The following is a 14,289-nucleotide window of genomic DNA, read 5'->3' on the forward strand; positions in this document are numbered from 1 at the left end:
GCAAGACAGATACTATTTTGAAATATTCCAGTCAAAGAAGCCTAGCTCTGATTAAGACAACACTAATATTTCTTTGCACTCAGGCTTTTCTTTTCACGCTCTTCTCTTCTTTCCAAATCATGAGACAGCAAGCTTCTTCCTTTAGAGGAGTAGGGGTGGAGGGGATGTTTAAAAGGAGAACAGAGCATAGTAGTCGAGTAACGGGACAGGGAGGGTAAGAGCAACATAAAAGCAGAAGGTGACAGAAAAAACCCTAGGCATCTTGGTTACAAAGGTCATATGTTAAAAGCAAAAGAGATGAAGACTTCTTGAAGTCATTGAACATGGTGAATCTATTTTATGTGATAAGCACTGAAATGTTTTGGTGACATTATTATAAATTCCTAAAACAGGTGAATACTGTACAACAGCTTGAAAAGAACATGGTGGGGTTTAGTTAAATTTTTCTTCAATTAAATATTGTTGCCTGTATTTAAACTTACTTTATTGCTTTAAAACTTGAAGCATCTCCTTGTACGTTATATTTCTAAGCTTTATTTTACAGAAGGAATTAACCCTGCGATCATGCCCTTTGTATTTTCACAGAATACTTGAGCTAGATCTAATAGTTAGAGATGAAGATGGAAATATCTTAGATCCAGATAAAACCAGTGTCATCAGTCTATTTCATGCACACGAAGAAGCGACTAATAAAATCACTGAGCGAATTAAGGAGGAAATGGTAGGAATGACTGGCCAAACTTAATGCTTCCTTTGCTAAAATCAAAATTAAAAACCAATACAAGGGTTGAAGATGTAACCTTCTGCTGGAGAAGTTGGTGGAAATTTTTGCTTCTGACTTAATTAAAAGTAAAGTCACTTTCATATGTTATAAATATGGCTAAGCCTCAAGTTGAGTGAGTTGCATTTGTGCACTGGATTCAGGCTGCGGGCTAAGCTGAAAGCCTGTGTCTAAAGCCGATTCTAAATCCATTCTTGGATTCCTAAATAGAAATACATCTCTTTGTTCCATCTGTGGGCTACTCAGTAGGCTGATTCACGTAGCGAATAGTTACATACTTTGAGTTCAGGCTGCAAGCTATGACTAACCAAGGCTCTTTTTTAGAGGATCTTGTGACAACACTGCTTGCTGTATGTTGCTGCTTGTTAGTTAGTCTGATGGAGTTGAAGAATTTAAGCTCACTAAAGAGAAGCTCCATGAACTCTGCATAATTTTGTGAATATGAGTATTAGTATGCCTAAGCAAAGCTGATGAGTGCATAAATTTCATCTTTTACAATGCAGAGCAGGTGACTACACTTTCTTGACCTTTTTGGGTTTGTAAGTTACTTGGGCTTTCCACCCATGAGAAAGTAAACTGTAATAAAGCAAATAAATCACTTGACAAAAGTTGGGCTGTTGTGACACTTCAGTAATGTGAGTGAGGGCCAGAAACTTATCTGCTAGTCATGTTTGTGGTATTAAATAATGCCTTTCAGAGGAATATACAGGGCAATGCTATTTGCTGGAAACAAGTATCTTTATCCAGATTTTCTGTGATTTTTCAAGATTAACTGTTGCACATGATAAAAATTGAAACTGCTTGTAGTATTCCACCATTTTAGTTCAAGGATCTGGCTAATGATTTTTCTCCTTCTGAGTAGTCAAAGGATCAACCAGATTATGCATCGTACTCCCGAATGTCTTCATCCCCCACCCACAGTCTATACGTCTTTGTGCGGAATTTTGTTTGCCGAATTGGAGAGGATGCAGAACTCTTTATGTCACTATATGATCCACAGAAATCAACAATTATAAGGTAAACTTTTTTTTTTAAGCTGCAAATAGCAGCAAAAGGAGCTAGCCAAAGTGAAGTAAAATAGTTGCTAACATGCTAGTAATGCAGATAATATATAAGTAAAAGGAAGAAAACCAAAAGGAAAGGGAAGTGTGGACAGTTCTAGCTGTTGGTGGCTACTAAAGAATTCTAGGGTAAAGGATCCCAAATATGTTCAGTCCAGGAATTACCTATAAACATTTCAGGATTTTAAAGAAGCCTGAGACCACTTCAAAGTTAGGAGGTTATCCTTGATAGGGTATGTTGTCTGGAGTAAAGTGCTGAAGCAGGGGAAGGGGACAAATTAGGAGTAATCTATAAATGCAAAAGTAGATTAAGATTCTGTTGAGTATTCCTATCAAACAGACTATGATGATGGTAATATTTCCTCCAAAAAAGGTGCCATTGTGTCTTAGGTGCAAGTTATTTTTCAAAACTTACCGATGGTATTTTGTATAACATTGTTCTTGTCTTTTTAGAGTGGTATTTAAACTATCACTACAGACCATTGTCTGTTATGCAACCTTTGTTATGTACTGTGGTTTTTAATGTATTGTGAAAGGGAAGAACTTTTTAAATCACATGACAATAAGGTATTTGTCTTCAAAACAGTGAGAACTACTTGGTGAGATGGGGGAGTAAAGGATTTCCAAAGGAAATTGACATGCTCAACAATCTTAAAGTAGTATTCACAGTAAGTGTTTTCCAGTTAAACTTACTTCATATTTACAAATTGGATTGTCTCTTCTCTGTGGTCAGAATCAGGACTCCTGAAGACTGAGCAAGACAAAGGAGAAAGCAGAAGTAATCTTAGAAAAAGAGTAAGATGACCAGTCATCGAGTGCCTTAAGGCAGTGACAATGCTTCAGTGTCCTTTTTTCAAATCAATTTGCTGCCCCATAAATATACTGATGACTTGATTTATTATTTTTTTTTTAAATCTCCTGTACCTCTTGATTGCTACTGCTTTCTCAGTTTATCTTACCATATATTTTCTTCAAACTTTAAACTGCCAGGTTTGTAATCCTTTCTGTTGTCTCAGTTTCTTTTGTTTTGCAGTGGTTTTTGGCATTCCCCCCCCCCACCCCCCCCCCCCCCCCCCCCTTAATACCACCTTGATTACCAAGGCTCAACTAGTTACTGGAGGTCTTGTTTAAATTTCACAACTTGGTTCTTACCCAAGTAATATTTCTATTCTTTTTTGTTTGTATCTTAGGATCTTGGAAATAAAGACCTTAGCAGAGACAAAATTTACTTAGTTTGTCAAATAGTCAGAGTTGGAAGGATGGATCTCAAAGACAGTAACTCAAAGAAATACACGCAAGGACTAAGGCGGCCTTTTGGAGTGGCAGGTAACTGTCTCCTGTGCTATATCTGAAGCAGGATCCAAGTGATACTGGCCAACCCTGGAACAAAGAATCTCTAAAAAGACACGTCAGAATACCAGACAGCTATATCAACTATTTTCCATATTTGATTTTTTTTTTAAAGTCCATAAAGACTGCACCTTAACATTTTAGTTTAGATCAGAAATGTGGTTTAGAATTTAATTTCCAAATAATTCCTACTTACTGCTACACAGTGCAAACCAAAGCACAATACTAGAGTATATTAATAGAATTCCCTGCAGATGGAATAAAACCATGTCCCAAGAGCACCACCAATGCACTCAAACATGTATTCACAGGATTACACTAAAACTAGTCTGAAGTAATTCTCTCTTTACATGTCGTGTTTGTAGTGTGGACTTTGCACTGATGTTCTGCCCCACAAATCTAGCCCTGTTGGGCTACACTGCTTGCTAGTGAAAAATTTATAGTTATCTTGAGGCACAAGAACATTAGTGTCCATCATTCATAGGTAAGAGGAGTTATTTTGCAATGCTATTATATGTTTTGATGATTTTTCTTTTACTCTTCTAGTTATGGATATTACAGATATCATAAAAGGAAAAGCTGAAAGTGATGAAGAAAAACAGCACTTCATTCCCTTTCACCCGTAAGATAGTCATATATATCGGTTTTTTATATGCACAAAAATATTTCTATGTGTCTTTGGCTGTAACAATCTGTTGCATGTTTTAAGAAAAAAACAGTTTTTCCTTTCAATAACTTTATGTTTTAATAGCAATAAGTATTTAAGTATCACTTTAAAAGCATTTAAGACTTGCCAGGGATTACATAGCATGTTAATGTACGTTTCTATGAATGTGCTCCTTCAGATAGCTGGTACCAAATCCTAATTAGTAAAACCCAAGTTAAATGGTTATACACTCTCAGAAATAAGCTTTAGAAGTATGGATAATTAGTAACTTGTGTACTTGATTCTGTTTTGAATTTGAGAAAAATCTGATTAAAAATTTGGTTTCACTTAAAAATTAGTTGAATTGTTACACACAAACTATTTTCAAAAGAAATGCTAGTTCAGCTGCCTAAAAATGTGACACTTGCAGATCAAATGCAGAAATACCAATATTCACTGGAAACATATTTATGCATTCTACATAGTGCTGCTGCTATATACTATGAAGAATAAACATAATTCTGAAAGACCCATGTATGACACACTGGTTTATTACTTCATTCATTTACAATTGGATCCAACATACTTGTTGTGTGAGAATTTGTTTCTAGTTTCAAAAGTAGTCAAAGAAAAAATAAATTCATTCGTCAGGCTGTTTATCAGGGAAAGCAGAGTGGACTGGCATGTTGTTGAATGCATTCACATTGTGCCTTCCTACAAAAAAAGCTTTCATATTGTCACTGTCACAAAATGAGGTTCCTAAAGATGTTGATTGAACATTTTTCACTTCAGTGTACACATAAGCTTAACGTGAGTGATCTGTAACTCTGGGTGAAAGACAATGAAATTACATAACATATAATAAGGTCAAGTAGTGCAAAAAGGACTCTGAGGCTGTTTGTCATCTGTGTTCTGAGTGGTGTTTGATATATTTAGCACTTAATTCCTAGTAGACATTGTTTCTCCTGCAGGGTAGTGGCAGAGAATGACTTTTTGCACAGTCTCCTAACCAAAGTCACTGCATCAAAAGGAGACAGTGGTGGACAAGGTAAAAATATATTTATTTATTTTTTTAAAGTAATGGTGTGTGTGTGTGTTTGCAACATAATTTTATATTGTTTACATTTTAGAGAAAGGCTTTCATGTTAGAGACAGAGCACCACCATGGAGGTGGATCAACTTTGTAACTGGAAGTGGAAAATCATGAGTTTGTTGCAGATTCTTAGAGGTTATGTAAATTAGCAGCTACAGTTTTAGATTATAGAGCTTTTACCTAAAGGAAGTGGTGGAAGTGAATTCTTATTACTGTTATTTTGGTGGCTAGAAGATGCAATCATCTGAAGACAATTTTTTATTTTAATTTTTTTTTACCATCAATATAATCTATTTTTTTTCTTTTAAAAGGTCTCTGGGTAACTGTGAAAATGCTTGTTGGAGATGTCATTCAAACTAGAAAGGACTACCCACATCTTGTAGACAGAACCACAGTTGTTGCTAGAAAGCTAGGATTTCCTGAAATAATCATGCCAGGTAGGAGGTGCTTTGTTCTGTAATAGGAATGGATCTGTTTTCATTCTCTAGGTTAATGAGCATGAGCAGCAGCCTTACTTAATTCTGTAATGGGTAACTCAGAGGCTCTTTAGAATTCACTCTTCATGGTAAGTTTTGTTCCAGTATTAGAGGCTTATATAAAATAGTGAAATCCTTGCAAAGTATTTTCTAGTACCTAAACAGAAAAAATAAAAGCAACAGAGTGAGGGATAATCCCAGCTCTTTTTACATAGCTTTCTTGTCTTGTAAGTAGATTATGGTGGATGCCTACTTGAATTTTAAATTAACCTTATTTTTATTGTAACTCATCACTGTCCTTTAATAAAACATCTGCGTTAACAATTGCTTGACGTTTTTATTGATGATATTTACCAATTAATGTTACTCACTGTCTGGAGTGCTCCTTCTTTAAAACAAACAAACAAAAAAAAACCCAAAAAACATTCCTGCCCTTCCGAATTTAAAATCTTGATACTTTTAAAAGTAATTTTGTTTGCTGGACAAAACTAAAATATGAAGCTGCCTCTAGAGAGCTGTGTATTTAGCGAAAATTCAGTAATGGCCTCATTGTTACCTCACCAGCAGGTGTCAGTGCAGGACGAGAATTGTTTCCAGTCACTTTGAGGACATTTGGTTCGTGTCACATCACATCGTAGTATCTCAGCTAAGAATAACAGAGCTGAAAAATTTAAATTAAGATGGAAAACCACCACATTTTTATCTGTTTCACTGCAGAAAATGAGATACTCTTGTGAAGTTCAGTTGACCCTATGCTCTCACAACATTTTCATTAATTTTTAACCTTTCAATTTCTCTTTCAGGAGATATAAGAAATGACATTTATATTACATTACTGTATGGAGATTTTGATAAATACAATAAAACTACTCAGAGAAATGTGGAAGTGATAATGTGTGTCTGTGATGAAGAAGGAAAAGTGATGCCAGTAAGTTTTCTTTTTCCTGCATGATGGACATAGAAATGAGTTGCATTTCAGAAGTAAGCCTTAAGCTTCTTATAGATTTTTATAAAATATCATTGTACAAAAAAATGCGGTTTCCTCACTTGTGTCATCTTCTGACATCTTGTGGGTGATAATTTTTATGATGTTTGAAGTGACGTATCTATAAGTCCTACAAATATCTTGTATAAAACTGTAACGAGAAAAAACATTCAATGACCTATTTTAGCTGTGCCAAGGAACAAATGCTGCTTCTGACAATTACTGCATTTTTACTCTTGGGTTTTTCTTGTGGAAATCCCCAGAAGAATGCAATTTGCACATTAAAATGTGAGAAGTACCATTTCTGTTACATAACAAACCCATGAATTGTGCCAGGAAGACACTGTCACTGTCCCTTGAATGAAGTACATGGCAAAAAAGAAAAAAATAGTGACAACAAAGGAGTGGGGACACAGTACATATGCAACGTAAATATTTACAGTGTCTTTTTGCTTGTCTGTTTCCATTGTGAACAATTTTTGCCTTTTCCTTAGGGAAATTTTTTGGGATTTTTGGCCGTTTCTTTTCTAAGCATTACACTGTTAGTAAAATCAGTACTGTGATCATCAGGGTGAAATCATAAAGATACTTCTTGAGATAAAATAAAGATGGAGTAACTCATTGTAGTTCATGACTTGCTGAAATATGTTTATGATCTACAATTAAATGCTTAACCTAAAATGTAAATTTAAAGCTTGATTGAAGAAAATCCTAAAACCATGTGATACTTAGAGTCCACACAACAAATTGTAACCCTGGCTACAAAACACTACCTAATACCTATGACAATACCTAACCACATGATTTGCATGTATAGAAGTTAACTGTGTTGTGAAATCAGCTTCAGCAGCCTCTGTCTATTCACAGATATTACGCTTAAAATACATATACCAGAGTATTCTTTAAGAAATTAACCTCTTGCAATGCGTTAAACCTTGCATTCCAATATGATGTATGTTCAGTTCTGCAGACACAGTTTCTCCAAATACTAGGAGAAAGCAGATTTGTCACTTTGTCTATGACCTCAAATATATGTTTCATTCATGCTTGCTTTCTGTGGGTAATAAGCCTATTTTAACAACAATTTTGAGGAGTTAATTGAAATGCTGTTAAGTGCAAGTAGTAACAAAAGTAACTGGATTTTCCCTGTAGCCCCCCAAAAATTAATGTATACCAATAAAGTTTCAAACCCATTGAATTTAGATTAAATATTTCTAAGTATCCATGGGTTGAAACAGGTATATGTTCACTAAACAGGAAAGTGGTTGGCTCAGTTTAGGTGTCAAACTAGTTTCATTTGAAGAGCTAGCACTAGATTTACTGTAGCAAGTACAAGGCCTTTTGTTGCAAGTTAGAGTCACAGAATACGTTCAAACAAGTTGCTGCATAAACCTTGAAAAAACTCCATTCAGACAGGTGAGACATACATTTCCTCAGTTAAATCATCCTGACCAGACCTTACAAATCATCTTCAGGTATCAGCATCATACCCATGGTGTCACAAGGCATTCTGATGCTTGAAGCAGATTTCCAAGATTCACTGGATTTTCAGCAGGAAAATTGCACATTTGCAGTAGCTAGTGTAACCTTATATAGGGTTAGTTTCATCTGTTTCTTCAGTAGATAATTTAGTGTTCGCTTTTCTCATGCACTTAAGTTTCATGTCTGACGCCTGGTGAGGTGTCAGTGATCTTGCCCCTTTGATTATCAGCATTAGCACTTATTCTACATGTACAATTCTCCACCACAGTCAGCTTAGGGAAGACAGATCTAGGCCAAGTCTCCTCACAAGCTTGCTAAACAAACTGAATTCCTTGGTTACAACAAGTTTTTTAAGTTGGTTCTTTACTAGTTCTGCTAGCCATTAGAAAATGGGATATTCTAGATGCAGACAAAATGCAGGAGGGCATAACGTCAGTGCCTCTACAACATTCAGTTTGGAACATTTAGTCACTACAATGTTTAATGATCTCTGGTATGCAGCCAAACACTTGTGACATTCTGTTGGAATAGAGTATTTTAAAGTAAATGGAGAAGTAAATAGAATAACCAAGGCAGATTTATTTTTGCTTTGTGTTTCTTCTACTAATTGAGATGGCGCCTTGGTTACCGAAGTTCATGAATTTGAGGAGAGAAATCAAGTCTAAACTGAAAGAGGGTAGATTTAGAATAGATTTAAGGAAGAAATAATTGTGAGGACGGTGAGGCGCTGGCCCAGGCTGCCCAGAGCAGCTGTGAGTGCCCCATCCCTGGGATGCTCAAGGCCAGGCTGGACGGGGCTGGGAGCAACCTGCCCTGGTGGAGGGTGTCCCTGCCCGTGGCAGGAGGTGGAACTTAGATGGTCTTTAAGGTCCCTTCCAACCCAAACCATTCTATGATTTTTATAGATGTTCATCACTCAGCTCTTCTTACAACCCACTGTGTAACTCCTGTAAAATACAGTTTGTGGGTAGGTCCAGTATAATTATGGGGGAAGTTTATTTTCATTACTTCCAGAAGCGTGGAAAATGCTGTATCTTAATATTATTGCTTCCTCTCTGTTGGTGCTTTAGTTATTTATTTTGAATGATGCCATATTCAAACCTGTTTGTTAGAGACAGGCCTTCATGCTCCATGTTATATGCTGGCCTTCAACCTGAAGCTTTCATGTGGTGCCTCCAAGGGCTCCAAGCTGGAGCTGCGCCACCCAGCCCAAGCCGTGGAGCTTGTTAGCTGGGGAAAGGTTCGCCTTAGCACCAAGGCCTGGGTGCCTTGCAGAAGGCACAGCTCCCACCTGTACTGCTCCTGGCTGCCATGGTGGGTTTCTGAGGGCAAAGAGAGCGGAGCAGTGTGTGTAGCTGGAAGTGAGGGCGGGGCTGCACTGAGGTAAAACTGCTGAGGTAAAGCTGCTGCCTGCAGCCAGGCCAGCGTTCCCGGAGGAGACTCTCCTTCGATGGCTTGCTTCTTTCTTTGGTTTTGCTGAAGTCATAAAAATTTACAGAGGTCAATGAACCACTAAGCACTGTTTCTTTCCTTCTTTTTGTAAGAATGCTGTTTGCTTGGGAGCGGGGGACAAGCCTGTGAGTGAATATAGATCAGTCCTTTACTATCAGGTCAAACAGCCACGTTGGATGGAAACATTAAAGGTATGGCGTAGATACTTTTTATTTGCTTTTTTTTCTCTTAGTTTCTTGGTACCTTAGACAGAAAAGTTGCACAGCATCAGCTTTTTCAAAAAAATACTTTGGTCCTGAATACAGCTAGAAGGATAGAGCCTTACTCATACATCAGTAATTACAGAGATACGATCACTGAGGCATATAATTTAGCCTAGAAAATTATATTAAGATTTTGTTTAGCCAAACAAATGAGGTTATCTGAGATAACCTTATGCCCTAACATGTCTCATCAAAAATTAAGTATTGCATTTATTCTATTCTGGTGAAATGGTGGAGATGAGGAACTTCAACTGCGTCATTTAAAAAAATAACTCTCGCCCCCCCCAAAAAAAACCTCCATCCAAAAAAACACCCCAAACTAAACCAAAACCCAAATACTACCCCCCATACTGTGATTTTAGAGAGAAAAAAAAGTCTTGGATTTCTTTAGGACACGCCAATATTTAATCTAGCTTTAATGGTTTTGATTGGAAAAGGTCCCCAGAGTAGTTTATACAAAGCATATCTCATGCTTGTTAGCAAGCAGGGTGGTTTTTATTTAAGATGACTACTGAAGGCGGTGTTGCTGTGTATGACAAGCCTGTGTTGCCGAGACTGAGCAGGACAGGAATGGAATGGAAATTTGAAACAGAAGCTTATGTGTTGTTTTGAAAACATTGACACAGTCTGTTTATTCTTTACTGTACTAGTTTCTTTTTTGAATTATTCTGTAATTCAGACTTTTATACAGAATCATTAACGATAGATCAATTTGAAAAGTGTAGTTTATGTGAAGGAGTGTTATGCAGTAAGGTTTGTAAAGGGAAGTTGTGAACGAACACAAAAGAGTACAGATCTTTGAAGTTTCAGAACTATAAATTTGATCATGTAAAAATGTGGTTTTTTTCTTATGCAGTTGGTCTTTTTTGTTGCCTATTTGTTATAAGTAGGCATGCTACTTTAAGAAGAAAGCACTCATGGGTTCTTGGAATTCTACTCAAGGCTTTACAAGTAATTTAATCACAAAATTTTAGACTTCTCATACCTTTTCCACCTGTTTGCATACACATAAATCAACAACCAATTTAGTAATGTGGAAGCTTTGTAGTCCAGAGGTGTTGCATAATTCTATATGGTTTAACAGTGTAAGTAATAAGACTGCAGTATGTTTATTTTCTAGTGTACAAACACCTGTGTGCTTTAACTTACTGGGATCAGTGCTTTGTTTTTTTGGTGGTGCTAGATTTTGAGCAAATTCTAACAAACAGTTGCTTACCAGCCACCACATCTGCTACTGGGTTCAGGCTCAATAGTTTTAAGTGGTCTGTGAAAGGCATTACAGAGCCAGCAGAAATGGTGCTCATTTATCCTAAAATAGGAGTTCATTACACGTGAAACCACCTTCCACCTCTGTCTTCCATAACTCTACTGATTATTTTCTGATTTTACAAAAGGTAGCAGTCCCTATTGAAGACATGCAAAGGATACATCTGCGCTTCATGTTCAGACACAGGTCATCTCAAGAGTGTAAGTAGGGAACTTGTACCAATTGTGAATTTTAATTCATTGATAGACAGTCTCATCTGAATGTATTATGCTTTGCAGCTAAAGATAAAGGAGAAAAGAATTTTGCAATGGCCTACATAAGACTGCTGAAGGAGGATGGAACAACTCTTCAAGATGGTATCCATGATTTGTTAGTCCTAAAGGTATTGGATCATTTTTTTTTCCTTTATTCTCCCACGAGGCCCCTTTTTTTCACACTGTTGTCTTTGACTGCATTGTTTATTATCTTAGTGATAGATTAATTTTAATATTCTACCAAAGGTAAATAGTATATTTATCATCTGAATGAAAAAAATATGTAACCTGTTCCAGTCAGTGAACATTGCCCTAAACTTTTGTTAGAGACACATTATGTAAGCACAATAAAAAATGATTATTCTTCCTACTATTTTTACTGCAGTTTGTGTTTGGGGTTTGTTTCTCTCTCTCTTTCTCTCTCTCACCCACGACACCACCACCACCACACACACACACACACACACACCCCCCTCTTTGAAGAATAGTGTCTAGCAGGAACTAAGAACCAGAAATAATTTCTAATATAGAAGAAATTTTATTTTAGGTATCTCTTAGTTCACTTTTCAGTAAACTAGTTTGCTGTAACATTAATGGCTAACGAGATGCATAGAACTAAATCAAGTTGTTTAGGTAGTCCAACAAAGATTAATGGCAGCATATAGTTATTTATCTTCTCTTCATTGATATGAATATTGACGAACATTTAGACTGGAAGGAAAATAAAGATTGCGTTGTATGACACTCTGGTTAATGATGGTTATGAAATTCCATCTAATTCATTCCTACATCAATCTGGTAATTTTTCCTTAAGTGACAACATAGATGAGAAATGCTAAATGGAGTTGACCTAGTTTATATTTGGAAGAAATAGATTTTCAGACATATGTTTGCCTACTCTAATATTAAAAGCAGTAATTGTAATCTGTACATGTTTTAAACAGTCATACATCTGGCCTCTAAAAATAATTAATTTGAAAACTGCAAAGTTTATATAGTGTACTTTATTTTCGCTGCCTTCAGGCATTGATTTTTTTTTGAGAGATTTTTGATCAAAATGTCAAGTGTTTTCCCTAGTGTCTGTCTAACTTGTCTCAAAAGGAGGAAGTCAAGATTCTGTTCTGGTTCCAGAAATTCTGAAAAGTACTTGTTAAGCAACTTAATACAGTCATAAAAGTTAGTAATGCTGTTTTGTGGTGTAACGGTTTTGCCTTTTGTTTGTCTATATCTCTTTACAGTAAATTTTTAACCTTACTTCTTGTTTGATAGAAAGTAGAGACTGTGCACCTATGGTCACTGAATCAGATACAAACCCCAGAAGTTAGAAAATCATTCTACATTATGGATTTTGTAATTCCTTGTTTATGCACAATTGTAGACTAAGGGGTCATTAATTGAGTCAGATCTGTTGTGGTGTTGTAGCTTTAAGTGACAGAGCTTATAAAATGATTGGGGAAATTTTCTTGAGTAGTTTTGTTAAAGAAAATTTATATTCCCTAAACAGCAAACGGTATGATTTTTATTGTCTTTGTCTACAAACTGCTTTCTTGTTTAGGGAATGAATCAAAAATTGAGGCACAAAAATAATATCTGTGAGGGTTGTGAGATGAAACTTGATGAAATAGAGGAGGGAGAAATACCTGTTTGCTCTCGTTTTCTGTACTGGTCATTCTACTGAAAAGCATAAATTCTGTGATATCTGTGTCACTTAGTTACTGCAGCATATTGTCTAATTTAAAATATAATCTTACCATGCCCTGAACTTTTATGTTAGAGGTCCAGGTCCAGAGGTATTAAGTTATAATGGGCATATCACAACACTGCTGCTATTGTTTCCCTGTTCGGTCCCATTTTCTATTCTTAAATTGTGTGCAGACACCGTAACGATGTTGCTTATATCCTGTGTATAGACTTAAAGGTGATGCTCATTAGTCTATTGTGTTCTGTGTGTATTGACATTTTAATGAGAAATCCACTTTTGTTACTCTGCCAGTGATGTCACAACTCGTATTTCCTTACTGCACCTTAAAACACATACCTTTATAATTTCAGTGCAGTAGTTTCCCTGCATGTTCATTGCAGCCTTTTTTGCTGATTAACATTGACTCTTGGTTTAGGTGTACAAGCCACGGTGGGAGTATCCTTTATGCTTTGGTGTATGCGCTAAAGTCTGTAGAAATGTAGGGGTTTCCTTAATTTTGGAGAAAGAACAAAGTAAGTCTAATTTTAAATCCTGCTGTGTGAAATATGTAATAAATAGTTGTTGTTTTTCAGGGGGACAGTAAAAAAATGGAGGATGCTAGTGCTTATTTGACATTACCTTCTACACGTCAACACACAGAAAATAAAGGAGCAACCATTGTCAGGAACTCAAGTATTGTAGGCGGGCTTTCAGTAAGCTCACGAGATGCATTTTATATTTCAACTCTTGTTTGTTCTACAAAGTTAACTCAGAATGGTATGTATCTTCTAAACAGGTAGAAGTTTGTGCAAATGTCTGTTTTCTAAAACAATCACATTTTAAGTTTTAATTTCTGTCCATTTATTTTCTTTTAGTGGGATTACTAGGTCTCTTGAAATGGCGTATGAAGCCAGAGCTGCTTCAGGAGAACCTGGAAAAACTAAAGATTGTGGATGGAGAGGAAGTTGTGAAGGTATATCTTTATATACTTATTCTGATAATAGTCATTCTTCATGTCTTTTCATACCATGGCAGAGAAAAAGAAATGGGAGTGTCAGTTACAGTAAACATAGGAACTTAAGGAAACCTGTCAATTATATTTTCTTTAATGAGAGTCATTTGGTCTAATGCTTTTATTAAGGATAGTTTGCAAAAGACATGAGCAAAGGCCCTCATTGGAGGGAGCAAGGAAGCAGACATCTGGATAGGATTCTACATAGTCTCAGCCATCTTCTGCTTGTTGCTCCCAAACATCTCTGGTATTGGCTGCTTTTAGGCTGTGCAGGTTTGCAGGATTACTAGTCAAACCTGCCTGTAATAAATGTATATTATTTTTTTTCTGCTTTCTGTTGTTTTATTTGGCTGGAAATTTTGTGCATGAATGGAGAATTTGATACAGAGAATAGTATTTGGAGTCATTGCTGCTTTGGTCAGGTGCTTAAGTCACAGATAAACTTTAATTTTGAGCATGCACAGAAAATTTTGTTTAAAAACTTGA

At 36.2% G+C, this 14,289-nt stretch overlaps 1 protein-coding gene across 2 annotated transcripts in view; it reads left to right on the forward strand.

Annotated features, from left to right (window-relative positions):
* The window catches only part of DOCK2 (dedicator of cytokinesis 2), a 197,882-nt gene that overhangs the window by 19,370 nt on the left and 164,223 nt on the right, over positions 1 to 14,289 (forward strand). The window contains exons 7-19 of one of the 2 annotated variants that reach the window (XM_040604553.1): positions 586 to 721; positions 1,644 to 1,798; positions 2,429 to 2,510; positions 3,033 to 3,168; positions 3,739 to 3,814; positions 4,792 to 4,886; positions 5,243 to 5,368; positions 6,211 to 6,335; positions 9,419 to 9,517; positions 10,984 to 11,056; positions 11,135 to 11,238; positions 13,385 to 13,568; positions 13,667 to 13,764. In XM_040604553.1, the coding sequence (XP_040460487.1) occupies positions 586 to 721; positions 1,644 to 1,798; positions 2,429 to 2,510; positions 3,033 to 3,168; positions 3,739 to 3,814; positions 4,792 to 4,886; positions 5,243 to 5,368; positions 6,211 to 6,335; positions 9,419 to 9,517; positions 10,984 to 11,056; positions 11,135 to 11,238; positions 13,385 to 13,568; positions 13,667 to 13,764 (1,489 nt within the window). The remainder of the gene's footprint in view (positions 1 to 585; positions 722 to 1,643; positions 1,799 to 2,428; positions 2,511 to 3,032; positions 3,169 to 3,738; positions 3,815 to 4,791; positions 4,887 to 5,242; positions 5,369 to 6,210; positions 6,336 to 9,418; positions 9,518 to 10,983; positions 11,057 to 11,134; positions 11,239 to 13,384; positions 13,569 to 13,666; positions 13,765 to 14,289) is intronic. The other variant, XM_040604555.1, reaches the window with a different exon arrangement.

Source organism: Falco naumanni, chromosome 8 (genome assembly GCF_017639655.2).
Source record: "Falco naumanni isolate bFalNau1 chromosome 8, bFalNau1.pat, whole genome shotgun sequence".
NCBI lineage: Eukaryota > Metazoa > Chordata > Aves > Falconiformes > Falconidae > Falco > Falco naumanni.